The sequence below is a fragment of the Oryctolagus cuniculus genome, chromosome 3 (genome assembly GCF_964237555.1).
Source record: "Oryctolagus cuniculus chromosome 3, mOryCun1.1, whole genome shotgun sequence".
NCBI classification, from domain to species: domain Eukaryota; kingdom Metazoa; phylum Chordata; class Mammalia; order Lagomorpha; family Leporidae; genus Oryctolagus; species Oryctolagus cuniculus.
Window position 1 is genome coordinate 145,422,806 of NC_091434.1, and position 27,551 is coordinate 145,450,356.

The following is a 27,551-nucleotide window of genomic DNA, read 5'->3' on the forward strand; positions in this document are numbered from 1 at the left end:
GAAACAGCTGTATTGAGTTAAAGAACACATTACAGAAAAAAATCAAGGTGCTTAACCCATATGCAAGAGCAACTAATTTCTGCCCGTTTATAGTAGGAGTTACTAAAATGTCTCAGATATGAATATATAAAGTTATCAATGTGTTTTACAGAGCATTAAAGAATTTGAAGAAGAACTACATTGTGCCTATACTTTGGCTTAATGAGGTTAGTATTTTAATGTATGATTCACAAATGTATGTCATATTTACAGTCGTATCTGCATGTATTGCCTGGGTGGCCCAGTTTACACATAATTGACTCTATTTGGGAGAACAACAAAAATATATATATGGTTCCACGTTTCCTTTGAGGAGAGGCAAAGCATTTTAAGATTGTCTTCCAAATGCCTCTACTGAATACTATTTCTTGTCATAGTGCTTATCTTGGAAGAAAGCTTGCTTAAAAATAAATCAAGTCTCACTATTACACTACCCACAAAGGCCAGGTTCGAGTAGGCACACACAGTCTGTCCTAGTGCATGACAAGCTGCTTTTAGTGTGAACTGCTGAGTTGGTTCGTCATAGAGTTCAGAAATGCACTGCATAAGCTGTTAGAACATGTGCAATGGTTGACCCACGCTTTTCCCGTTGGCCCTGGGAAATAACCAATGGAATCCTGTGAAATAGTTCATAGAAACAGTCTTGAAATGAGCCCTGTTACAATTGCTAGACAGCAAGTTTACAGAGAAGTGGATTATGAGGGTACTTCAAAAAAACTTGTGGGAAAAGCAATTAAAAGATATTAGTGCACAAATGTTTAAAGCCATGCGTAGTGTTCTTACAGTATGCATTTTCCACAAATTTTATGCGCTCTCCTTATATTTCCCTCTGAAATACTTTGACATACAAAGGGTATCCCAGCTAAGGTCAGGACAAAGACAGCAACTTCTCTTATGTAGATGGCTAACCTCTGTACAAGTGCTAGAAGACAGGAATGATACATAATTGAAAAGTTCGAGTATTATCAATGCCAGTGATGCTATTTATTAATTTGATTGCAGACTGGTACCATTGGTGATGAGAAAGCAGAAATGTTCAGAAAACAAGTGACTGGAAAAATAAACCTCCTTGGCCTGGTAGAAATCATCTTACTCAGTGTTGGTGTGGTGATGTTTGTGGCTTTTATGATTTCATACTGTGCATGCAGAACAAAGACAGTAAAATAAGTAAGTATATACCAAAGTATATGCTTGTTCTTATCAAAGATGGATTATGCATTAGACATGTGCAAAAATATTTATGGCTTAATCAACTGTTTTTAAACATATCCTTCAATTTTTAAGGCTTACAATGTAAGTTACGATACAAAGTAAGACTGGGTAACTAAGTAGAGCCTGCGACTATCAGGCAGATCACTTAAATTACATCTTTCATTCAGGGAGGAATGTGGACAGTTGTTTATTGTGACCATTATAAAGTTAATACAATATAGCTTCTGTCCAAACTAACTTGTCCTGTTCTCACTTATTTGTGGCTATTTTTTCAAATCACAAATATATGATGTAATATAGCATCGACCAAAAAACATATACATAAAGTCAAAACAATAGATATTTAATTTCTACCTTTCACTTATACATTTTATTTTCTCAAAATAAGAAACTGAAATAGCTGGCTAGCATTGTGGCATAGCTGGTTAAGTTGTTGCCCAGGGTGCCAGCATCAGCTTCTTGATAATGCACCTGGAAAAGCAGAAAATGGCCCAAATACTGCACCCTTAGGAAGACCCACATGAAGTTCCTGGCTTCAGCTTGACCCAGGTTGGAGCCACTGTAGCCATTTGGGGAGTGAACTAATGGATGGAAAATCTCTCCCTGTCTGTAACTCTGCCTTTCAAATACATAAATCTTAAAGTAAAAGACCAGAGAACAAGACAAAAATATACTACTTAGAAAAACCACCGAATTGAAATTGTAAAATTAGCATATTAATATAAAATATAACCTTTGCTCCATGTAGACACACTGATTCTGCATTGTACAAATCCAAGGAATGCATCCTAGATGTTTATAAGAGAGGAAAATGGGAGGTATAGGTTTATTAAGCTACTCAGTTTAGAGGAAAGACTACATAAATGGGGATAATATTTAAGAAATTTAGCACTGCTCTAGAAGGGAATCAGGTCCTTGTGTCTTATCTAGAAGTTTCTTTGTTCTCCCTGTATATGAACAGGAAAGAATACTCAACTCTACCATCCCCAAGTGGAAGGCTGCATTTATGAGGCCTTTCAGAGTGGTTTTCCATTTCCCTCATGGTTTACCCCAGCTCTCCCTTCCCAAACCACATCATTTCTGCTTACAATCTATTTGGACATGATATAATATAAATGTTAGGTTAGCATTTTGAATATAAGAAAATAATTCATTACCTGTAATGTCTTCCATTAGTCCAGTAGGAATATTCATATGATCATTTTTAGGATTTATAATTTATGTAATTGAAAAGATCATCCACTGAAACGCCAAAAAATAAATACAACCTGTTCAAGGGGGAAAGTATACTTTTCAAAAGGAAGTATAGTTTTATGTAATGTTAATGCAGAATGCTAATGGAAAAATTATATATTTCATCATTGCCTAATGATATCTGAGTATGATTCCATAGGTGCCCAAGTATCTTTGTCAAAAAAGTATACATTTAAGTGGTATGAATTAAACTGGATGCTTTTATGAAAACTTCCTATTTATAATTAAAAGTAATTTCTTTCTGTATTACTTGATTTACTAGATTTAAAAGAAGTACAAACAATGTAGATTTCCTTCAACAATCCTCATTTTTTTAATATTCTAAAACATGTGTCTTTGGAAAGATGTATGAACTATTCAAAAAAGTGAGGAGATGAATACACAGGAGGGATGAGAGTAGAAGATGTTAAATGTGAAGTGTGCTTTCACTCCAATCACAGGCACTAAGCCAGCAGTCCCATGAAAGCTCTAGTTGACATGGAAATGGCCCAAATGGCGGAAGACATTTGTCCAGCTCAGACTTAGTTAGCTACCATTCCTTTTCTGGGCTGCTTTTGAGAGCTCTGATGTGACTTGCTTTGTTGAAGTCCATCAGAGAACTTCTCTTGTCAGCTTAGGATACTGGGCAGAATAGAAAGTGTGGTATTTAGATATACATAAATTGAGTATTACCTTTTACTGTCACATGCATTACTGATCAATAGTAACCTTTCTTCTACTTGACAGGAAGCAAAAGAGTCCACTTTCATACACCAATGATGTCAAGATCTTGGTAACATCGACCTACAAAGTGAGGATTCAATATGCTTTATTTTTACAAAACATGTTATCTTTTAGTTGAAGGGTGGCACTCTCCTCTGTAGCACATCTGCAAAGGATTAAAATATCAGTGAAATCCATACCTTGAACAAAAACCAGCACATGTAAAAATCATTTATGCAACTGAATTGATGATTTCAGTCTCTACAGACCTCACTCCAGCATGACCACTGTTGGTATTTGGATCTGGTTCTCTAATTGGTTCACGGGTGGTAAACTCCACAGCAAAGTTCTCAGCGTAGCCTGGGCTCTGAGGCCCCGTCATCCTCATCAAGCAGAAAACACCTTCTTGGAGCGCCCCTGTTCAGTTGCAACAGGTCACAGAACTGTCAGTTTATTGAGCAACACATATTTTGAGAGACATTTAAAAAGGGAAAATAGATGATTGGCTAATGGGCCATTTATTAGACATTACCTGCCTTTCTTTACGGAGTCATGCATGGAGCAACAGCAAGCATCTTAACCCTTTTCTTTTTAATAATGGCTTATGTTGTCTTTGCCACTGATCATGTCAATTGATGTCCTCTCTAGCACACATCAGCTCTTCTTATTTTAAGGACTTTGTCATTTTCCACGTTCTGGATCTCTTCTGGATATCGGAGATGCGGGCCTCCCTGCTCAGTTCCAACTTAGGCCTGGCAACCTCAGCATGTGTCTGGGTATTAAGATAAATGATAAAGGAATTTCTGCACAAGAGATTTCAGGGAGTAGAATTTGCATTAATTAGTTATGTCTTGTAATATTTCTTGCTTTTATACTCATCTCAGAAAGATTGTTTTCAACCATTAAAATGTGTTCGCCCTTAAATTCCTGTACTTTGGTTATTATTGTGTCCCATAGTGTTTACCTTAATTCTCTGTCTGAAGCTATCCTTATTTCTTTGAATTAAAATTTGGCTACTTGTTCTTCAAAATAATTTGTTAAAATTGACAGGAAGAAGACAAGACATTTGGTTTCATCCATTACAGCAGCAGGATTTGAGTTCAAGACTGTGAGGGGGACACATTGAGTGATCCTGCCTTTCTCAGCTTGGAGAAGTTCACTTACTGTGGAAGTATGAGTCCCCAAAATCTCCAAGATAGAAAGGGCAGATGGATTAGATGCTGCCTTGTGCTTTACACACAGAGGAATACAGAATAAAGCCATAGTAACCAGCCTGCTTGGATACTAAAGAATAACTTGTCCTCCTGATGCCAGTTACCAGGGCAAAGGTTGAACATTCCTACTGAAAACTCCTAGTAAGATATCACCTTTTTGGAAGGATAATGGATGTAAAGCATGTTGATAAATGGTTTCCTTTTTAAATTGGAAGGAACATCACTCTAAAGATACTGGTAAGATGAGACCCTTCATGTCCTCCCCTGGTAGTTAAATATCCACTTTTTATTAAGATATTTGTGAACACATCAATTTAACAAATACAAAGGAAATTTATTAAATGCATGGGATATGTAGTTGCAACTGTTATATATATGTGAGGTGGATTGTGACTTATATCATCAGTTGTTTAAATGCAAATGTATTCTCATCTTTGTCAAATCTTATAAAATGGGTATAAGAGGTAAGAAAATCCATATATTTATATATGAGAATATTAAAATATTCAGTAGGAAACAATTCTTGAGAGAATGAATGATATTTTTATACAAAATAGGGGGGAAGGTTGGGAAAAAAACAGAGCAAGATGGCAGAACAGACTCCAATGATCATTCCCCTGCATTTGAACAACTATCTTCACATGAAAATACCTTGACAAGAATGAGGGAAACCTGATGAGAGGCCACCTCATAATAAAAGACACATTGAAGGGCTCCAAGATGGCAGACTAATGACAGGACAGTCTGATTTAATCTAGCAAGACTAATATTAAAAAGGAGAGAAAATACACTCAGGGTAAAGCTTCAGGGAAACTGCAATGGAAGATCCTGAGAAAGCAGTAGAAATAGTCCTTACCCATGCTGTAAGGGCAGACACAACACAAAAGACCCCTCAGCTTGGATGGGGGGGGTGAAGGTGCCCACTCTAGCAAACTAGGTGAGAGCAGACTGCATGGGCCCATGGTGATGCTGATACAGTTGGAGGGAGAGATTAGTGAATAGCACCCTTTAGGGTTCCACCTGGATTCCCCAGAGGTGGGGGTGTGGGTGGCATGCCTCTCTCCCTTTCCCCCTCTCTGCTACAACAGACCTGTAGCCAGTGGTGGGAGGACTGGCACCATTTTTGGACATAGGCAGATAGCAGCCACCCCAGCTCCTGTTCATGCACCCAGCAATTACTGGGGTCACCCTCCATCAGTTGGTGAGGGCAACCACAGCAATTCAGGAGAAACCAAAGGAGAAGGTCTCCACCATGCCAGTTGCACACACCCCATTGATGGGATGCGAGGGAGAGCCACCCTTACAGAAGAGAAGTGCCCACCCAGAGGACTCTCCTATGCACCCAGTACAATTGTGAAGTGAACAACTTTTCTCTCAGAAAGAACCTGTGTTCCCCACTGATATCAAATCTGGTTAGGAGTACCAGACTCAATCCAGCAGACTGGAACACTCAGATAGTGGCTGTGAAGGCACCTTAGTTTTCTTGCAGACAGGACTGGCTAGTAGGGTGGGATGGCTCCACTGGCACTCCATGACCCCAAGAACCCTGGTATCTGAGGCTGAAAATACTGTGACTGCATAAGAGGCAGCAGAGGGTGACTAGGTTCAAGGCAAGCACAGAGTGCTTCTCCACACACTCAGAGCTCCTCACTTGCCTAGAGCAGCTCATAGCAGAGGGAACTATACTCACAGGAAAGATTCCATAGATCATATGTGCAGTTCATACATGGGTGTGGTGAGAGCTAAGCACTAGGACCAACACCTGTGCATTCCTCAGCTGGGAGAACGGCTGGCTGCACCAAAAGTGGAAAGAACAGTGTATCATTGAAGAAATCAAGAGAAATAAAGTTTCTGGAAACAAATGAAGATGACAATACCTCATCTCAAAGCTTATGGGATACAGCAAAAGCAGTGTTAAGAGGTAGTTTATAGCAATTAGTGCCTACATCAAGAAACTGGAAAGTCACCAAATAAATGATCTGTTACTGCATCTCAAGGACCTAAAAACACAAACCAAACTCCAAATTAGTAGGAGGAAAGAAAATTCAATAAAAACATTGAAACAAAATATAAAAGATGAAATGAAGAGCTGTTTTTTTAAAAATACATATCATTGACCCAGATTAAAAAGTAGGGATAAGACCCAAATCAATAAAATCAGAGATGAAAACGGGTATCACAGATACCATAGGAAAAAAATAATCAGGAATTATTACAAAGAACTGTATTCCAACAAATCAGGAGTGAATAGATTCCTAGACACATAAAACCTACCTTAATTGAATCATGAACACACAAAGCACCTAAACAGATCAATAACCAAGACAGAGATTGTTAGAAGGGTCTTTATTATAGACTCAAAGAAAAGCCCAGGTCACAACAGCTTCACTACCAAATTTACCAGAAATTTAAGAAGAACTAATCCCAATTCTTCTAAAGATTTTCAAAATAATTGAAAAGGAGGGACTCCTCCAAACTCCTTCTATGAGTCCTGTATCACCATAATATGTCAGCCAGAAAAAAGGTATGATAAAGAGACCTATAGACCAATATCCCTGATGAACATAGAAGAAAAAAAAACCAACAAAATACTAGCCAATAGAATCCAACAATACATAAGAAAGATCATTCACCTGGATAAAGTGTGATTTCTCCCTGGAATGCAGGGATGGTTCAACATCCAAAAATCAATAAATGTAATAAACCACATTAACAAACTGAAGACCAGAAACTGCATGATTATCTCAATAGATGCAGAGGAAGCTTTTGACCAGATTCAAAATCCATTTATAATGAAAACCTTAAGCAAACTTGGTATACAAGGACCATTCCTCAATATAATCAAACCAATTTATAACAAACCCACTGCCAGAATCCTACTGAATGGGGGAAAATTGGAGACATTCCTATTTGGATCTGGAACCAGACAAGGATGCCCACTCTCACCATTGCTATTTAATGTAGTCCTGGAAGATTTCGCCAGAGCCATCAGGCAAGAAAAAGAAATCAAAGGGATACAAATAGGGAAGGAAGAAGTAAAATTATCGCTATTTGCTGATGACATAGTTCTACATATAGGGAACCCAAAAGAATCCACAAAGAGACTGTTGGAACACCATTATATTATTAGAGAACATTGGGGAAATGGTACAAGACATTGGCATAGGGAAAGACCTTATTGCAAAGACCCCAGAAGCACAAGTCAATGCCAAAATTAACAAGTGAGATTACATCAAACTGAAAAGCTTCTTCACTGCAAAAACACTCAAAGTGAAGAGGCAACCAACAGATTGGGAGAAAATATTTGCAAACTATGAAACTGTCAAAAGATTAACTTCAAGAATCTATGAAGAGCTCAAGAAACTAAATAACTACAAAAGAAACAACCCAGTTAAGAAATGGGCAAAGGACCTGAACAGACATTTTTCAAGACAGGAAATTCAAATAGCCAACAGACACATGAAAAACTGCTCAGGATCACTAGCCATCAGGGAAATGCAAATCAAAACCACAATGAGGTTTCACCTCACCTCCATTAGAATGGCTTTCAATCAGAAATCAACAAACAAAAAATGCTAGTGAAAATGTGGGAAGAAGGGTACCTTAATCCACTGTTGGTGGGAATGTAAACTGGTACAACCACTGTGGAGGACAATGTGGAGCTATCTCAGAAGGCTAAATATAGACCTATTTTATGATCCAGCCATTCCACTCCTGGGAATTTATCCAATGAAAATGAAATCAGCATATGTATGACAAATCAAAATACCTTTAATGAAGTTCAGCAAACTTCAAGAAAATATTGTACATAGCATTCAAAAAAGTAATAAAAATAGTAAGTTACCAGAATGAGAAGTTAGAGAGTAAAATAATTTTAAAAAATCAGACACTGGAACAAAAAAATAAAATTAATGAAAATAAAAATGTGATGCATACAGAAACCACATGATTATCTCAATAGATGCCAAGAAAGCATTTGATAAAATACAATGTCCTTTCATGATGAAAACTCTAAGCAAATTGTGTATAGAATGAGCATCCCTCAACACAATCAAGGCAATTTATGGCAAACCCATGGTCAGCGTCATATTGAATGGGGAAAAGCTGGAAGCATTCTCACTGAGATCTGGAACCAGATAAGGATGCCCACTCTCACCACTGCTATTCAATATAGTCTTGAAAGTTTTATCCAGAGCCATTAGGAAGAAAAAGAAATCATAAGGGATACAAATTGGGAAAGAGGAAGTTAAACTATCCCTATTTGTAGATGACATGATTCTATATATAGGAGATCCAAAAGACTACACCAAGAGACTACTGGAACTCATAGAAGTGTTTGGTAAAGTAGCAGGATATAAAGTCAATACACAGAAGTTAATAGCATTTGTATACACAATGCCACGCCTGAGGAAAGACTTCTAAGATCAATCCCATTAACAATAGCTACAAAAAATATCAAATACCTTGGAATAAATTTAACCAAGGATGTCAAAGATCTCTCTACAATGAGAATTACAAAACATTAAAGAAAGCAAAAGAGACAAAAAAGGTAAAATCTTCCATGATCATGGATTAAAAGAATCATCATCAAAATGTCCACTCTTCCAAAAGCACTTTACAGATTCAGTGCGATACCAAAATACCAAAGACATTCTTCTCAGATATAGAAAAAATGATGCTGAAATTAATATGGAAACATAGAAGACCTTGAATAGCTAAAGCAATTAAAAAAAAGCCAGAGGCATCACAATACCAGATTAAGACATACTACAGGGCTGTTGTAATCAAAACAGCCTGGTAATGATACAAAAACAGATGGATAGATGAATGGAACAGAATAGAAATCCCATAAGTCAATCCAAGCATCTACAACCAACTTATATTTGAAGAAGGAGTTAAAACCAATCTTTGGAGCAAGGACAGTCCCTTCAATAAAGTATTGCAAAAACTGGATTTTCACATGTAGAAGTATGAAACAAGACCCCTACTTTACACCTTACACAAAAATCCATTCAAAATGGATGAAAGACTTAAATCTATGACCTAATACCTTCAAATTATTAAGGAACATTGGAGAAACCCTGCAAGGCATTGGTGCAAAGAGTTCTTGGAAAAGTCCCTAAAGGCACAGGCAACCAAAGCCAAAATTAACCAACGGATAGTTAGTTAATAAGGAAATGGGATATGGACTGGTGCAGAGCCAGTGGAGAGCCAGCGGAGAGCCGGCCTGGTAATCCAGCAGAGAGTGAGCAGGACTACACAGAAGGAGCAAGGAGTCATTGAGACTCAGCAGAGGTGTGGTGGAAAAGCCAAATGGGGTCACTGACACCACGGCCTCCCCCTCCCCAGGTGGACCAGGTGAGAGGTGAGTCCACGGAGCTGTAATTAGCAGTGAGTGGGAGAGCTGGGAGAACAGTATTTGAAATTCAAAGAGAGAAGAATAGAGGAAAAGACAGAGAACTCAGGCACATCCCTGCCCATCCACTTCTCCACCCTCCTGCCAACTGGACTTGCAGTTGGATGGGAGAGGCCATATTGTCTGTTTACATCTCTAAATGTAAACACAGTGCTACTGTATTTGCCTCCCATGTGCATGCCCATCAATTGTGGGGCCATTTCACCACACACACACACACCCACACCTGGAAACAAGGATTGCAACATTTCAGAGTAATCCCCCCCATGCCCCCACCACATGAACTGTACAATGGGGAGAAGTTATAAACATTGAAATCCCTAGCTTGTTTCACACACCAAAGCCTGGCCCAGGAAGGCAGGGCTTTGCATACCAGAGCTCTCCTATCTGCCCCCATCACCATCCAGAAGTGAGCAGACTCCAGAGAAGGGTCTGTATATTTGCACTGGCAATGTACAGACACATAGCAGCTCATAGCAGAGGGAAGTCTCATCACAAGCACCGAGACACATACTAAGGATAAAAAGAACCAGAAATGATGACAAACAAAGGGAAAATTTTAAGACTAAGGTAGATAGTATTAGCCCCAGAATGGAACATTACATCACCCCTTCAATAATAGCAGAAGAGATTGAGGATACGCCACGAACAGAATTCAAAATATTAATTGTCAGATTACTTAGAAGCAATCAGAAACAAATTCACGACCTAAATGAAAAGTGTTCCCAAGAAATTGAGATATTGAAGAGAAATCCAAATGAAATTCTAGATATGAAGAATTCAACAGAGCAAATAAATACAGTGGGTAGTCAGTCTCAAAAATAGAATAAGTGAGACAGAGGAATGAATATCAGAACTCAAAGACAAATTTCTGGAAATAACAAAGTCAGAACAAACACAAGAAAAAGAAGTCAGAAAATTGAACAACATGGTTGGAGATCTGCAAAATTCTATCAAACGATCCACGATACAGATCCTAGGAATTCCAGAAGGCATCAAAACAGAAAGGATAAATGCTAACTGCATTTTGGGTCACAAAACACCTTATCTGGGGGCCAGCACTGTGGTACAGTGGGTTAAAGCCCAGCCTGCAGCTCTGGCATACTATATGGGTGCCAGTTTGAGTTCCAGTGCTCCACTTCTGATACAGCTCCCTGCTAATGTGCCTGGGAAAGCAGCGGAGGGTGGCCCAATTCCTTGGGCCCCTACACCTACTTGAAAGCCCCAGAAGAAGCTCCTGGCTCAGCTCTGGCTGTTATAGCCATCTGGAGAGTGAACAAATAAATGGAAGACCCACCCCCTTGTTCTCTCTGTAACTCTTTCAAATAATTAAGTCTTCTAAAAAATATTTATAAAAGCCAATCTATATATTCAGTGCAATTCAAAATACCAGTGACATTCTTCATAGAAATAGAAATATCAGTCTTGGGGCCAGTACCATTGCACAGTAGGTTAATCCTCTGCCTGTGGTGCTGGCATCCCACATGGGCACCGGTTATAGTCCTGGCTGCCCCTCTTCCAATCCAACTCTCTGCTATGGCATGGGAAGGCAGTAGAAGATGGCCCAAGTCCTTGGGTCCCTGCACCCACACGGGAGACAAGGAAGAAGCATCTGGCTCCTGGCTTCGGATCGGCACAGCTCCGGCCTTTGCAGCCATCTGGGGAGTGAACCAATGGAAGGAAGACTTTTCTCCGTCTCTCCCTCTCACTGTCTGTAACTCTACCTCTCAAATAAAAAATATTTTTTTTTAAAAAAGAAATATCAGTCCTGAAATTCAAATGGAAATGCAAAAGACCCTAGAAAGTTGAAGCATTCTTGAGCAAAAGATACAAGCTAGAGGCAATGCACTACCTAACGTCAAAGTATACATAACAAGACTATAGTAACCAAAACAGGTTGATACTGGCACAAACATTGATGCACACATCAATGGAACAAAATAGAATGGCCTGGAAATGAACACATGTATTGACAGATAATTGATTGTGGACAAGGTGCCAAGGATGAGGAATGGGGAAAAAAGTTTTAAAAAAATGGTGTAGAGAAATCTGGATATTAACATGTAGAAAAAACGAAATGAAATCCTTATTTTGTATCAAATACTAAAAATATTCACAGAATTTATTAAATATTTAAAAGACTAAACTATGAAGCTGCTAGAACACAAACAAAAATCCTGACATTGGTCTGGGCAATGGCTTTTTGGATATGACCTCAAAAGTTTAGAGAACAAAAGCAGAAACAGACAAACAGGATTATATCACATGAAAAGTTTCCTGCATGGCCAAGGAAATGATCACAGTGAAAAGACAGACTATAGAATGGGAGAATTATGTGTAAATTATGCATATATCTGATAAAGGATTTATACATAATATATATGAGGAATTCAACTCAATACCAAGAAAAAAACTCAATTAAAAAATTGGCAAAAGACCAAAATAGACATTCTCAAAATAAGAAATGGCCAGCAGGTGTATTTTAAAAATGCTCAACATCAGTAATCACCATGGACATAAGAAAATCAAAACTGTAGTGAGAAGCACCTCACTTCTGTTACAATGGGTATTATCAAAAAAAAAAAAAAAGATAATGTGTGTGGGTGAGCATTTCAAAAACATGAAGACTTTGCACACTGCTGATGTGAATGTAAATTAGTACCGCCACTATGAAAAACAGTCTAGAAGTTCATTAAAAATGTAAGAACAGAACTAGTGTTATGAGCCAGGAATACAACTATTGGGTATAAAGTCCAAGGAAGTAAAATAATACAGGAGAAATATTTGCATGTCCATGTTTATTATACCATTCTTTTTTTTTTTTTTTTTTTTTTTTGACAGGCAGAGTGGACAGTGAGAGAGAGAGACAGAGAGGCCGCCGCGGCCGGCGCACCGCGCTGATCCGATGGCAGGAGCCAGGAGCCAGGTGCTTTTCCCGGTCTCCCATGGGGTGCAGGGCCCAAGCACCTGGGCCATCCTCCACTGCACTCCCTGGTCACAGCAGAGGGCTGGCCTGGAAGAGGGGCAACGGGACAGAATCCGGCACCCCGACCGGGACTAGAACCCGGTGTGCCGGCGCCGCTAGGCGGAGGATTAGCCTAGTGATCCACGGCACCGGCCTATTATACCATTCTTTACAATAGCCAAGATGCAGAATCAACTTAAGTTTCCATAATAGAATTAATAAAGAAAATGTAGGACTACTTCAAAAAGTCCTTGGAAAAAATAAAAATTTATTTGGGTGCAAAGAATTTTGAAATTCCTATGAAAGGTCTTCAGAAAGTTCATGGAAAATATATACAATACAAAAACTGCTTGGCTTGCAACTTCCTTGCACCAAAATAAACTTATCTTTTAACTCCATTTTCCCTGAACTTTTGAAGTCTCCTTAACATACAGAGGAATACCATTCAGCCATAAAAGAACGAAATCATGTCACGTAGAACAATATAGATGAAGCTGGAGGATATTGAAATAAGCCGGAGCTGCGGCTCAATAGGCTAATCCTCCACCTAGCGGCGCCGGCACACCGGGTTCTAGTCCCAGTCGGGGCGCCGGATTCTGTCCCGGTTGCCCCTCTTCCAGGCCAGCCCTCTGCTGTGGCCAGGGAGTGCAGTGGAGGATGGCCCAGGTGCTTGGGTCCTGCACCCCACGGGAGACCAGGAAAAGCTCCTGGCTCCTGCCTTCGGATCAGCGCGGTGCGCCAGCCGCAGCGCGCCGGCCGCGGCGGCCATTGGAGGGTGAACCAACGGCAAAGGAAGACCTTTCTCTCTGTCTCTCTCTCTCTCTCACTGTCCACTCTGTCTGTCAAAAAAAAAAAAAAAAAAGAAAGAAATAAGTCAGGCATAGAAAGAAAAAAAATAATACCACTTGACCTCACTCATATGTAGAATCTAAAAGGTGTGGATCTCATGGAAGTACTGAGTAGAATATGCTGATGAAGGCTTGAGCCAGCAGTGGGGCCATTGTGAAAATGTGATTCAACTGTCCAACACTGCAGTTAGATAGGCAGAGTGAGTTCAAGAGACCAGTTGTACAACTTGGTGACTCTCAAAAGCATTCTATTGGAAACTTTTATTTTGAAAGGCAGAGAATCAGAAAGCCAGCTGGACAGGAGATCCCCTATCTGCTGGTTCACTCTCCCAGTGCCCAAAATGGCTGTGTCAGGCCAGGCCAAAGCACAGGGCCTGGAACTCAGTTTGGATCTCCAAAGTGGGTGTCAAGAACCCAAGTACTTGAGCCATCATCACTCAGTGCCCCCCACCAACAGTGTGTGCACATTAGGAGGATATTGCAACTGGAAACTGAGCCAGGACTCAAACCCACACACTCTAATACAGATGTGGGTATCCCAGGCAGCAGCTTATCTACTGTGTCTAATGTCTCTCCTATTGTGCTCTGAAAAATTTACTCTTATCATTTTTTATTTATCCTATCACAAAATTACTTATTAAGGTAATGAATAATTGCCAAGATATAACAATTGTACAGCATATTTTAAAGCATCATAATGTACATGATAAATATAAACAACTATGCCTGTAGGTTAAAACATCAAATTAAAAAATAAAATCTGAGGTTAATGCACATGTCTTCATGTGTGTGCACTGCAGATTGAATGGAGCAATTTAGGGAACAGACTGAATATGTAACTTTGTTTCACCCTAATTAAAGTATACAGAGTCAACTTTCAAATATTTAACTGTTTAAGTATTTGTAATTTTCATGAGTGATTTTGTATGATTTACTCCATAGAAGAAATGCACCATTTGGTAAAGAGGCACATTTTCATTTCAAACTATTTAACAAATGCATAGCTGTTGTTCATAGCTATTTGAAAATCTATAGCAGCTACGGGTGGGCATGGTGTTTCAGTGGGTTAAACCACTGCTTGGGATATCCACATTTGTATTGGAGTGCTAGTTTAAGTGCCTGCTACTGTTTCTCATCCAGCTCCCTGCTAATGTGCACCCTGCGAAGCAGCTGGTGATGGTTCACGTACTTGGGTTTCTATCACCCAAGTGGAAGACACAAGTGGAGTTCCCAGTCACTGGCTTCAGCCTGGCCCAGCTCTGGCTCTTGCATCCATCTTGGGGGAATGAATATGTGGATGGAAGATCTCTGTGTGTGTCATTCTGTTTTTCAAATAAGTATTTTAAAAAGATGGCATCTGCAAATGGCTAACAAATTAAAAATTAATGGAAACTGAAAGTAAGTTCATACATATTGGTGTGAGAACACACAGCAAGAAATAGAATATATAAGCTTTCATTTCTCTGGAAAAAAAGGAATAAAGGGGTATAATTACAGTACAAAAAAAAAAGTATACCAAAGCACATATTGGTTATGTGAAAACTCACTGTGTGAAAATGCTGAACATTTGTGTTAAGGTTTGTTTATGTGTAGGTTTGATGCCTGAACTACAAGATCTATTTCCAGCTGGAGTTTGTTTTAGGTGTGTTCCAACTGAGAGCTTGGTTTCTCTGCTTAAAGTCTGCTGTCTTTGTGCTACCGTGGCTGCTCTCTCCTCACCTGCCCCTTTGGGCTCTCCTCCTTGTCAGTGGATTTTGAACTCCAACAACATTGCCCATAATGGTTTTCTGCATATACAGATGGATTTACCATAATCTCTCTAAGTGATTTGTAGTGAGCTGAGCTAATGAATTAAATATGAGTTATGAGTTCAAATATATCCAGGGACCCTCTGCCTTACCTTTTATGACTCAAAGTGTTTTTACATATTTGCTAAAATAAAGACTCTTGCCTGGAAAAAATTATTTTGCTTTTCTACTTTTGAATATATTTGACTGCTCTGTTGATACCACTTTTATAATCTTATATTAGCTGTTATTGTCATTCATAGTTATCTACATATCACTCTTGTTTACTGAGTTGTTCTAAGATGCTGGTAGCTTACATCTCCACATTCAGAAATGCTCTTTTCTACACTCATGAAAGGGAACTATGACAACCAGGGCAAATATAAATGTCTCAAAACCTTGCAGTTTAATTATGTGAAACATGAGTCTGCAGCCTGAGCACCCCTTGAGATCTTGTTAAAAAATGAAGAATCTGGGCTGGGTGTTATGGAGCAGTAGGTCAAGTCGACACTTGTGACAAAAGCACCTCAGAGTTCTAGTTCAAGTTCCAGTTGCAACCCTAGCAATCCAGTTTCATGCTAATGCACCTGGAAAGGCAGCAGATGATGGCCCAAGTACTTGAATCCCTGAAATCCACATGGGAAACCTGGATGGAGTTCCTGCCTCCTGCTTCAGTCTGGTCATTGCAGCCATTTGGGGAGTGAACACATACGTGGGACATCTCTGTCTTTATGCCTTTCAAATAAATAAGTCTTTACCAATGCAGAATCTGATATCTCACCTCCTATCTACTGAATCAGAATCTGCAGTTTAACAGTATGATCAAGTGATTCATACACACATGAAAGTTTGAAAAGTCCTGATTTAAATACTATTGACTACCAATAAGAGTTTTATTTGATCTGTTTCTGGTATTAGTTTGATTAAGAGAAGGACATAAAAATCAAGGCTAAATAAGCATACAGAGATGAGATTAAACCCATTAACTTAATGTTACTATTAATATTCCTTTAAATTTGGCATTTGCCTCGTTGAACTCATAAATGAAATTTTCAGACAATAATAAAGCTAATGTGCATGAAAAAGTTAAGGGTATAGTGGTACTAACACTCTACTAGCTGAATTGGCTGGAATATGCTATATGATCTACTTGACAATGTTTGTGACAATATTCATATTCACTTAATGTGAAGTAAGGGATAGGTTAGTGGCAGGTAAGAAACACTCTAATTGGAGCTATTCCCTAGTACTGTATCTGAGATGAAAATTATCCACTTGAATAAAGAACTCTTTGAGATACAATAGCTTCATATATTATATAGTCTATAATACAACTATCATAATAGCTGTAGAGCCTTACCCCTGGCCAAAGTAAAACAAAAGCAAACAAGTGGGCTAGACTGCTTGTTTGTTGGACATTTGCAGTGGAGGAGAGACCAGGATCAAGAGAGAAGATAAAGCAAAGAGGAAGTTGTGGTGGATAAAGAGATTAGAGTTGTGATGGGGAAATTCTGCACTGTTACAGAAGAGGAAATGATGCCAGCATGGGAGAGCCGAGCTTGGAACTATCCAGGTTCAAAATGGTTGGCACTTATTGTTCTTCTCTCATCATACTTCAGTGTACACAGTTGAGGACTATGGTATTTTGTGAATGATGGTCCTACCTAAATGAGAGGAGGAAAAGCAGTGATGGGTGCTGTTGTATTGCCCACCTTCTAAAACTAAGACTTGAGTGTTGGAGACTTCTGGTTCACTTCCAGGAATGGAAGGCACATGGTGAGAAAGTCATAAATATCTTCATCTTCCTCTTAGTGTGAGGAATAGAAAATTGGTTCTCATGCCCGAGTTTGAATTTCAGACTCACCACCAACTTTAACTTTGGGAAAGTTAGTTAACCCCTCTGTTAGTACCTCATCTGCAAAATGCGAATACTTTTACCTCTATCACAGATTGGCTTCTGAGGATTACGAAAGATAATGCATTTGAAGTGCTTTCACAGCAAATGAAACCAATAGGCTCTCAAAGGTTAATCTTGATAGATCATACCAAATATGAGTTTACTGTCTAATACCTCTTATTTCTATGCTCCTCTGCAAATATTATTAGTAGCCCTGGAAAAATTCCCCTAAGTCATCAACCTTCAGAAAATGCTATTTTTTTCTTACCACATTGTACTATTGTTACCTAGATTTGAACTGACCCTATTTTATAAGGTAATGGTTTGCCTGAACTGTGTCATGTATATTGACAGGATACATGTGATGCTCCTGCAACCCAAGACTTTGTCACTGACAGCACAATAGAAAGCATGAGCATCAGCACATCTTCCGTCAGTTCCTCTTGACCCCAAGTCTCACAGGGGCCATGTAGTACTGCCCAGAGGATAATGTGTACCCCCATGGTTTGTATCAGTTAGAGACATTGAGTTTCTCCACCACATGGAGAGAAGGCAATCCAGCAAACCTCTCCCCCCTTTGTTTTGGGTCCAGGATGAGAAGATACTTTATCTCTGGACCACTGCAAATATACACAGAAGAAAAGGCCTGGGTAAGGATAGTCAGGGTAGGACTTGAAGAGAAGCCTGGGAATAACTTCCTCTTCTGACAGTACTAAAGGTGATTTGTTAGTAGTTAATTATTTTTACACTTTCTAGCTCTATGATTAAAAAAAAGTTGGTAAGTTCAGTATACAACATTAAACTGTTATCTTCTTGTCTTGGGAGATTTTCAGTCTTTAATATACTGTAAATCTATAAGAAATATTAATGTACAGTTTCTACCAATATTTTAGGACCATGGGTTCCTTGTACTTCATAATTGCTTAGGAATATGGAGTACATTAAAAAAACATTGGCTGTGGCTATTTTGCTTGCTTCTCTTAATTTATTTCCTGATCTTATTTATTTAAATCACCATAAGACAGCTATACATCTAGTCTATGCCTGGGTATAAAATGCTTTGGACAGAATGGAAAACACAGAAAAACCTAAATGTTTGAAATGACAGTTATGTTCTCTATACTGTGGTTTCCATGGATGTGTTTGCCTTAATTATGTGGCTATGGTAGTGGCTTCACTGCTTTAAATTTGTGTACCACATGACACATTTCTGAACTGCATAGCTACCATTTGCAAGCTCAATGCCAAGTATTCCTTGAGTTGCCTGCCATAACTTTTTGAAATCCTTCTCTTACATGCCAGATATCGTACTAATTATTCCATCTTTCTTTCTAGTCAATACTGCATTAATGAAACTCATACAATGTTTAAGTTAATCTATCATCAAGTTCAGGAGCCAATCAATCTGTTCATGCCATGGAAACTTTGTTCATAAAAGGAAACTAAGGAGCACAGTGAGCGTTGGCAGAGATCCTAGAGGTCCCTGAATATTTTTGTCTGCTTCCTGCATCTTTCAGACTCCTACAATTTGGAAGAATAATGCAATCAATTCTGGCCACTTGGCTGTTGATGGAAGCATCAGATGACAATACTCAGAAGCACTGTCAATGAGTGCAACAACAGATGACACTGCTGAAGGGATGAGGGGCTGGTTGGCCTGGATTCCTGAGTGGCTGTGTAGAAGGCAGCCTCACCTCATAAGTCTGGGACCTGGGGCATGAGAAAGCACAACTGCTGGCATAACATGGAGATTTTGTTAAATTGGATTATGGTAGAAAGTACAATTTTTCTTAAGCATTATTTTGAATAATAAAGATTCCCCCAGAAGCTGGAAGATTTTCAGATTGCTCTTGAAACCACATATGGTCATAAATTTTGAAATCTTGAATATCTTCATATCTTAGAGTTAAAATACCCCATAGCAATGCTTGCTAAATGGACTCCTTAGAAGATTACTCCTGGGAGATGATAAGAAATACTCTATGGAATACATTGGTGCTTTGGTAAAATCTTTGGAAAATATTGCAAACTAAATAGTTCTCTTGAAGAGTTGCTAGATGTAAACACAATAAATCTCACAGAAGACCATTATCCTTTTATTCCAATGTTTATAAACTTGAGCATGAAATGCATTTTTTCATTACATATTTGGAGTAGCAGCTTACAGAATTCCAATTTGGGAAATGCCACCATAGAGAAAAAGTGTAGAACTCCTTCTCAATATGATATACTTTATGATCAAGGGATTATGGGGGTTATATGTAGCTCAAGAGCTCCAGAGGGGAGAGAAAACGCTACAATATAAGGAAGAAATATCAGAACCTTAACTTCTGAGTCATGCTGGAAGTTTTCTGTTATGTGTAAAATGTTGAAAAAGGGAGAATACAGAATACAAATACATTTTTCTATTTAGATACACAGAAATATGCACACCCATACACATATGCAGGGTATGTGAAGGAATTTCAAAAACATCTGTGGAATGAGAGAAGAGTCAAGATGGTGGAATAGAGAGAGAGCTTACTGCTCTACACTAGGGAAAGATAGTTAAACAAAAGTGGAGAGAACAGTCTCAGGAAAGAGTTAGGGAGAAAATGGCAGAGGAAACGCCATATAAATCAGAGGGACACTGTGGATCTATGTGGAAGGTATGGATGAATTCAACTCAGGGCTTCAGCAGCTGAGAGCTGTAGCACCAGCTTTGAAGTGAGGCAAGACCACAGTGCAGCAGCCCAAGGCACTAGCGATAAAGCTGCAGGAAGAGCTTGGCAAGAGTCCAGCGTGGAGCCCTATTGGGGATAGTGTACCTGCCAACCTAGAGGGTAAAAAAGAGGCAGCTCACTTTTCCTCCCTACCCATCCAGCAACAGTGTCCTGTAACTAGCTGAGAGAGGGTGGGTGCCATTTTGGACATATGCAACAACTATACCAGCTCATGTCTACATGCCCAGCAACCAGCCAAGAGGAGATATCTGAGTCTGGCTGGGAGAATTAACAGGGGGATGGGAGCTCATGACTGTGGGGGCCTTGTGTGTGGGGCAGACTGCAAAAACACTATGGTTGTGTGGGAAGGAGCAGGGTGGTTGGGACTTTGGGAAGTCACTGTGGGCATCTCCACATGACCAGGGCTCCCTAAATCCCTGGTGAGGATCATTACTTTGGGATCCATGCTCACCCCAAGGACTGCACAGGTCTTTGTGTGGTTCTTGTCACAGTGCAGATGAAAAATATACCCACTGGGGCTAGCACCCAGGCACTGGCCTCCTTTGAGGATAGGAGGCAAGTGTGAACTATGCCAACAGGGTTGAACAAACCTCCTTCTGATAAAAAAGGAGAATATTTACCATGCATAACTTGGGTGTCACCTTAGACACTCTTCTCACCATGAAGCACTAAACAGAGCTCCCTGACCACACACAGCACATGCCTCTGGGTATTCACTGAAAGAGCAGACACTCCACTAAGCCACAGAGGGATAGTTCAAAGATAAAAGCCATCACAAAGGGAAAAAAACAAGTACCACTACAAATGCGTAATAATAAATACAGCAATTCAAGAAACAAGAATAAGGAAGACAGCATGACACTTCCCAAAGAACACAACACTTCAACACTCAAATGTGAAAATAACAAGATTGATGAAATGCCAGAAATATAATTTTAAAAAATTCATAGGATTACTTAGAAGTAATCAGAAGCAAATTCATGAACTAAAGAAATCCATACATGACACAAATGAAAAACTTTCCCATGAAATTGAGATTCTAAAGAGAAATCAAAATGAAATCTTGGAAACAAAAAATTCAATAGAACAAAAAAAATACAATGGAAAGACTTAAGAACAGAATTGAGGGGAAAGGAATAATATCTGAATTAGAAAAAAAATCTCTGCAAATTTTATAGTCAGATTTATCAGGTACAATCAAATAACCCAGCATATGGGTTTTCAGAGTTCCTGAGGGCATCAGAAAGAGTGGATTTTAAGTGAAATAATTACAGAAAATGTCCCTAATTTGGAGAAATCAATGGATGTCCAAATACAGGAAGCACACAGAACTTTTAATAGACATGAACACAAAAAGTCTTCATCATAGCACATTGTAGGCAAACTCTCCACAGTAAAACAAAAGAAAAGATTCTATAATGTGCAAAAGAGAAACATCAGATTATTTTCAGAGGATATCCAATTAGACTTACAGCTGACTTATCAGCATCCCTACAGGCTAGGAAAGAATGAGATATATTCCAAGTCTTAAGAGAAAATAAATATCAGACAATACTGTACCCTGCAAAGCTCTTGTTTATGAATGAAGGTGAAATAAAGACCTTCTGTAACAAAATTTGTCACTCATCCAGCTTTACAAAAGATACTTAAAGATGTGCTACACACAGAAACACAGAAACATGGTTATCACTATGAAAGAAAGTGAAGGCATAAAATCTCAGTAAAAGTACAGAGGAAATCCAAAGGAAAAATAGGAATATTTATGGAAAAATGTCAGGGCCGAATTGTTACTTATCAATAGTCACCTTGAATGTAAATGGCCTCAATTCTCCAGTTAAAAGATACAGATGGGATGACTGGATTAAAAAAAAAAATCTATTTGCTGCCTACAAGAAGCACATCTCTCCAACAAAGACGCACATAGAGTAAAAGTGAAAGGATGGGAGAATATATTCTATGCTAACATAAACCAAAAAAGAGCTGGTGTAGCCATCCTAATATCAAACAAAACAGACTTCAACACAAAAATTGTTAAAAGAGACAAAGTCACTATGAATTGATTAAGGGATAAATTCAACAGGAATGTGTGACTATTATATATGTATATGCACCTAATTACAGGGCACCTGGCTATTTAGAAGAAATGACAATGGATCTAAAGGAGGACATAGACTCCAATACAATAGTAATGGGGGACTTCAACAACCCACTTTCAGCAATGCACAGATCAGGCAAACAAAATCAGAAAGAAAACTAATAATCAAATTATAGACCACATGGACATATCTACAGTAATTTTCGTCCTACAGATGCAGAATACATTTTTCTCACCAGTTCTTAGAAATTTTCCTAGGATAGACCACATGCTAGGCAATAAAGCAAGTATAGGGAAATTTTGAATAATCAAATCACACCATGCACCCTCTAAGACCACAATGGAATGAAACTAGAAATCAACAAGAATCTCCAAAATATATGTGAACTCATGGAGACTGAAAAACATGCTCCTGAATGAACAGTGGGTCATAAAAAAAAATCAAAAGAGAAAAAAAAATTCTGAAAACGAATGAAGACTACAATACAACATAACAAAATATTTTTTTTTTTGACAGGCAGAGTGGACAGTAAGAGAGAAAGACAGAGAGAAAGGTCTTCTTTTTTTGCCATTGGTTCACCCTCCAATGGCCACCACGGCCAGTGCACCGCGCTGATCTGAAGCCAGGAGCCAGGTGCTTCTCCTGGACTCCCATGCGGGTGCAGGGCCCAAGCACTTGGGCCATCCTCCACTGCACTCCCGGGCCACAGCAGAGAGCTGGCCTGGAAGAGGGGCAACCGGGACAGAATCCGGCGCCCCAACCCGGACTAGAACCTGGTGTGCCGGCGCTGCAGGCGGAGGATTAGCCTACTGAGCCACGGCGCCGGCAACATAACAAAATTTAAAGAACACAGCAAAAGCAGTATTAAGCAAAAAGATTATAGCAATTGGTGCATATATCAAGAAATTGGAAAGGCACCAATTAAATGAGATCAATACACCTCAAGGACCAAGAAAGTCAACAGAAAACTAAATCCACAACTAGGAGGATCAAAGAAATAATTAAAATTAGAGGAGAAATAAAGTTGAAACCAAAAAAAAAAAAAAAACCACACACACAAAAGATCAGCAAAATGAAGAGTTGGTTTTTTGAAAAAATAAACAAAATTGACACACCATTGACCCTATAACCAAATAAAAAGACCCAAGTAAAATCAAAGATTAAAAAGGAAATGTAACAACAGATACCATAGAAATAAAAAGAATCATCAGAAATTACTACAAAGGGCTATATGCCAACAAATGGGGAAACTTAGAAGAAATGGATAGATTCCTGGACACATACAACCTACATAAATTGAGCAAAAAAGACATAAACAACATAAACAGACCAATAACCTAGACAGAATTGAATCAGTATTAAATACCCTCCCAGCAAACAAAAGCCAAGGCCTGAATGTCTTCACTGCTGAATTCTTCCAGGCATTTAAAAAACATTCTTCAAGCTATTCAAAACTATTGAAAGAGAGGGAATCCTCCTAAATCCTCCCCCCCCCGCCTTTTTAACAGGCAGAGTGGACAGTGAGAGAGAGACAGAGAGAAAGGTCTTCCTTTTCCGTGGGTTCCCTCCGCCCCCAATGGCTGCTGCAGTCAGCGTGCTGCACTGTGTTGGTCCAAAGCCAGGAGCCAGGTGCTTCTCCTGGTCTCCCATGTGGGTGCAGGGCCCAAGCACTTGGGCCATCCTCCACTGCACTCCCGGGCCACAGCAGAGAGCTGGACTGGAAGTGGAGCAACCGGGACAGAATCTGGTGCCCTGACCAGTACTAGAACCCAGTGTGCCAGTGCCGCAGGCGGAGGATAAGCCTATTGAGCTATGGCACTGGCCCTAATTTCCTTCTATGAAGCCAGCATCACCTTAAATCCTAAACCTGAAATATATATAAATGATAAGTGAACTATAGGCTAATTTTTCAATGAAAATAGATGCAAGAATCCTTAACAAAATGCTAGCCAATAGAATCCAACAACACATCAGAAAGAACATTCACATAGACCAAATGAGATTTATCCCTGGTATGCAGAGATTGTCTAACATTTGCAAATCAATGTGCTACATCACATAAACAAACTAAAGAACAAAAACCATATGGTTATCTCAATTGATTCAGAGAAAGCATTTGATAAAAATACAACATCCTTTCATGAGGAAAACTTTAAACAAATTGGTTATGGAAGGAACACTCCTCAACACAATCAAGGAAATTTATGATAAGCCCATGGCCAGCATCCTATTGACTGGGGTGTACTTGGAAGCATTCCCACAGAGATCTGGAACCAGATAAGGATGCCCACTCTCACAACTGCTATTCAGTATTGTCTTGGCAGTTTTAGCCAGAGCCTTTAGGCAAGAAACAAATCAAAGGGCTACAAATTAGGGAGGAAGTCATATTTGCATGTCATGATTCTATATGTATGGGATGCAAAAGACTCTAGTAAGAGATATTGGAACTCAGAAAAATTTGGTAAAGTGTCAGAATAGAAAAACAATATACAAAAATCAATAGCTTTTGTGTATGTGTGTATCCCATTCACAATAATTGCAAAAAAATACCCCTGAATACATGGAATAAATTTAACCAAAGATGTCAAAAATTTATGATGAGAATTAAAATCATTAAAGAAATAGATAGAAAAAAAATGGAAAAAAACTTCTATGTTCATGCATTGGAAGAATCAATATCATCAAAATGTTCATATTACCAAGGGCAATTAACACATTAAATGTGATATGAATCAAAATACCAAGGAAATTCTTCTGAGAGAAGGAGCTAAAGTCAGTCTCTGGAGCAAGGACAGTCTCTTCAACAAATGGTGCTGGGAAAACTGGATCTCCATGTGCAGAAGTATGAAGAAAGACCTCTACCTTATACTTTACACAAAAATTAATGTAAAATGGATTAAGGACCTAAATCTATGACTCGATACCATCAAATTATTAGAGAACATTGGGAAAACTCTGCAAAACATTGGCATGGACAAAGAGTTCTTGGAAAATCCCCAAACTGACAAATAAGATTACATCAAATTGAGAAGCTTCTGCATTGCAAAGGAAACACTTAGAAAAGTGAAGAGGCAATCAACAGAATGAGAATTTACAAGCTATGCAACTGATAGAGGATTAATAACCAGAATATATAAGGCATTGAAAAAAGTCAACAACAACAAAAAATGTAGTTAAGAAATGGGCAAAGGATTTAAAGAGGAATATTTCAAAAGAGAAAATCCAAATGGTCAACAGACACAAGAAAAAATGTTCAGGGTCATTAGTTAGAGAAATGCTAATCAACAGCACAATGAGGTGTCCACCTCACCCCTATTAGCATGGCTTTCATACAGAAATCAACAAACAAATCCAACAAATGCTGGACAGGATTTGAGGGAAAAGGGACCCTAATCCACTGTTGGTGGGAATGTAAACTGGTAAAACCACTATGGAAGACAGTCTGGAGCTACCTCATGAATCTGAATATAGACCTACCATATGACCCAGCTTTCCCACTCCTGGGAATTTACCCGAGGGAAATAAAATCGACATATGAAATAGCTATCTATATCCCCATGCCTATTGCAGCTCAATTCACAAAAGCTAAGATATAGAAGCAACACAAATGCCCATCAATGGAAAACTGGATAAAGAAATTATGGGATATATACACATTGGAATACTACACAGTGGTTAAAAATAAAATCCTGTTGTCTACAACAAAATGGATGAAACTGGAAAACATCACATTTAGCAAAATGATCAGTCCCAAATGATCCAATACCATATATTCTCCCTGATCTGAGGTAACTAAGAGAGCCCCCAAAAGGTAATCTATAGAAATGACATTAACACTTCATGATGCAGTTACTTTGAACAGCCCTTGTCTCAACTGTTGATAAACATTTTTCATACAATTTGTTGAACTCTTTACTGTTGAGAAACATTTTTCATACAATTTGTTGAACTCTTTACTTAGTAGTTAATCATGTATAAAGTTAAATGAAAATAGATCTTAGTAAAATTAAAAATGGGAATAGGAGTGGGAAGAAGAGGGGTGGAGTGTGGTTGGAAGGGTGAGTATGGTGGGAAAAATCACTAGATTTCTAAAACTGTATTTATGAAAAGCTTGAAGTTTATATCCCTTAAATAGAATGTTTCTGGGGAAAAATTTGTGTAAAATGGGGTTAAAAGATAAGTTAGGGTGGTCATTTAAGATATCAGTTAAGATACTGCTTGGGACACCTGCATTTCTTATTGAAGTGCCTGGGTTTGAATTCCAGTTTTGCATCTGTTTCTGGCTTCCTGTTAATGCACATTCTTGGAAGCAGCAGGTGATTTCTCAAAAATGGTTGGGTTCCTACTACGACATGGGAAACCCAGAGGGAGCTCTAGGTCCTAGTTTCACCCCTGGATGTTGGAAGTATTTGGTTTCTGGTTGGCACAAGCATTTGTGGTGTAAAATTATGGATAGACAATCTATTTATTTGCCTTTCAAATATATAAAATAATTTTTTAAATTTGTAAAATATTTTGCCATCCATGCATAGTTTTTCATAAAGAGCATTTTCTGCTACTGCTACATCAGACTGCAGGCTCTTCAACCTTAGACTCTGGGACTTACACATCAGCCCTCCAGAGACTCTCAGCCCGTAGGCCTTGGGAAGGGTGTGGTACCAATTGTGTCCCTGGTTCTGAGGCTTCTAGATTTTTGGACTTAGCAATTGCTACTGCTTTTCTGCCTCTGCAGCCTTCAACTAGCCTTTGGAACTTTCCAACCTCTGATCATGTGGCCAATTTTTTTACTATATTTGTATATAATCCACACACAGGAGTTTTTAAATAGTTCATGAAAAATGTGTATGGATTTCTAAAATTTTGGTTACCAAAATAAACATCTATTATTTGAGTATAAATGTGCCCCTCATCTGCTAGTTCACTCACCCAATGTCTACAACAACTGGGGCTGGGCCACAGCAGAGCCAGAAGCTCAGAATTCAACTTTAGTCTCCCATATGGGTAGAAAGAACTCAATTACTTAAGCCATCATCACTGCTTTCTACAATTCCATTGGCAGGAAGCTGAATTCAGAAGCTATAACTGGGAAATAAACTCAGGCACTTCAATGTGGGGTATATAATCATGTGTTTGAATTAACTGGAAAATCAACTCACATGATCCCAGAGGTTGCAAAGTTATATTCAATGGTCATCTGCAAGCTATGAAACCACAGAATCCAGTATCAAAGATTCAATCCAAGAAGCTATAAGCTTTAGAGCTAGGAAGACCAGTCTAAGGACTAAGGCCACATATAGTCTAGAGAGTCTGATGTGAGTCCCAGAGTCCAAAGTTCAAGGAACCTGGAGTCAGTTGCTCAAGCACCACAATAGGAGAAAATGCATTTTGCTCAGAGAGG

The 27,551-nt window shown here is 38.9% G+C and overlaps 1 protein-coding gene across 13 annotated transcripts in view; it reads left to right on the top strand.

Annotated features, from left to right (window-relative positions):
- Window positions 1-4,131, top strand: part of CD36 (CD36 molecule (CD36 blood group)) — a 206,392-nt gene extending 202,261 nt beyond the window's left edge. For 6 of the 13 annotated variants that reach the window (XM_070071236.1, XM_008258297.4, XM_008258299.4 and 3 more), the window contains exons 13-15: window positions 152-206; window positions 1,042-1,206; window positions 3,232-4,131. In XM_070071236.1, the coding sequence (XP_069927337.1) occupies window positions 152-206; window positions 1,042-1,206 (220 nt within the window). In that variant the 3' untranslated portion in view covers window positions 3,232-4,131. Of the gene's footprint in view, window positions 1-151; window positions 207-1,014; window positions 1,208-3,209 lie in introns of those variants that run through there. The other 7 variants (XM_070071240.1, XM_070071238.1, XM_070071239.1 and 4 more) reach the window with 3 other exon arrangements.
- Window positions 4,132-27,551: the final 23,420 nt, after the last annotated feature.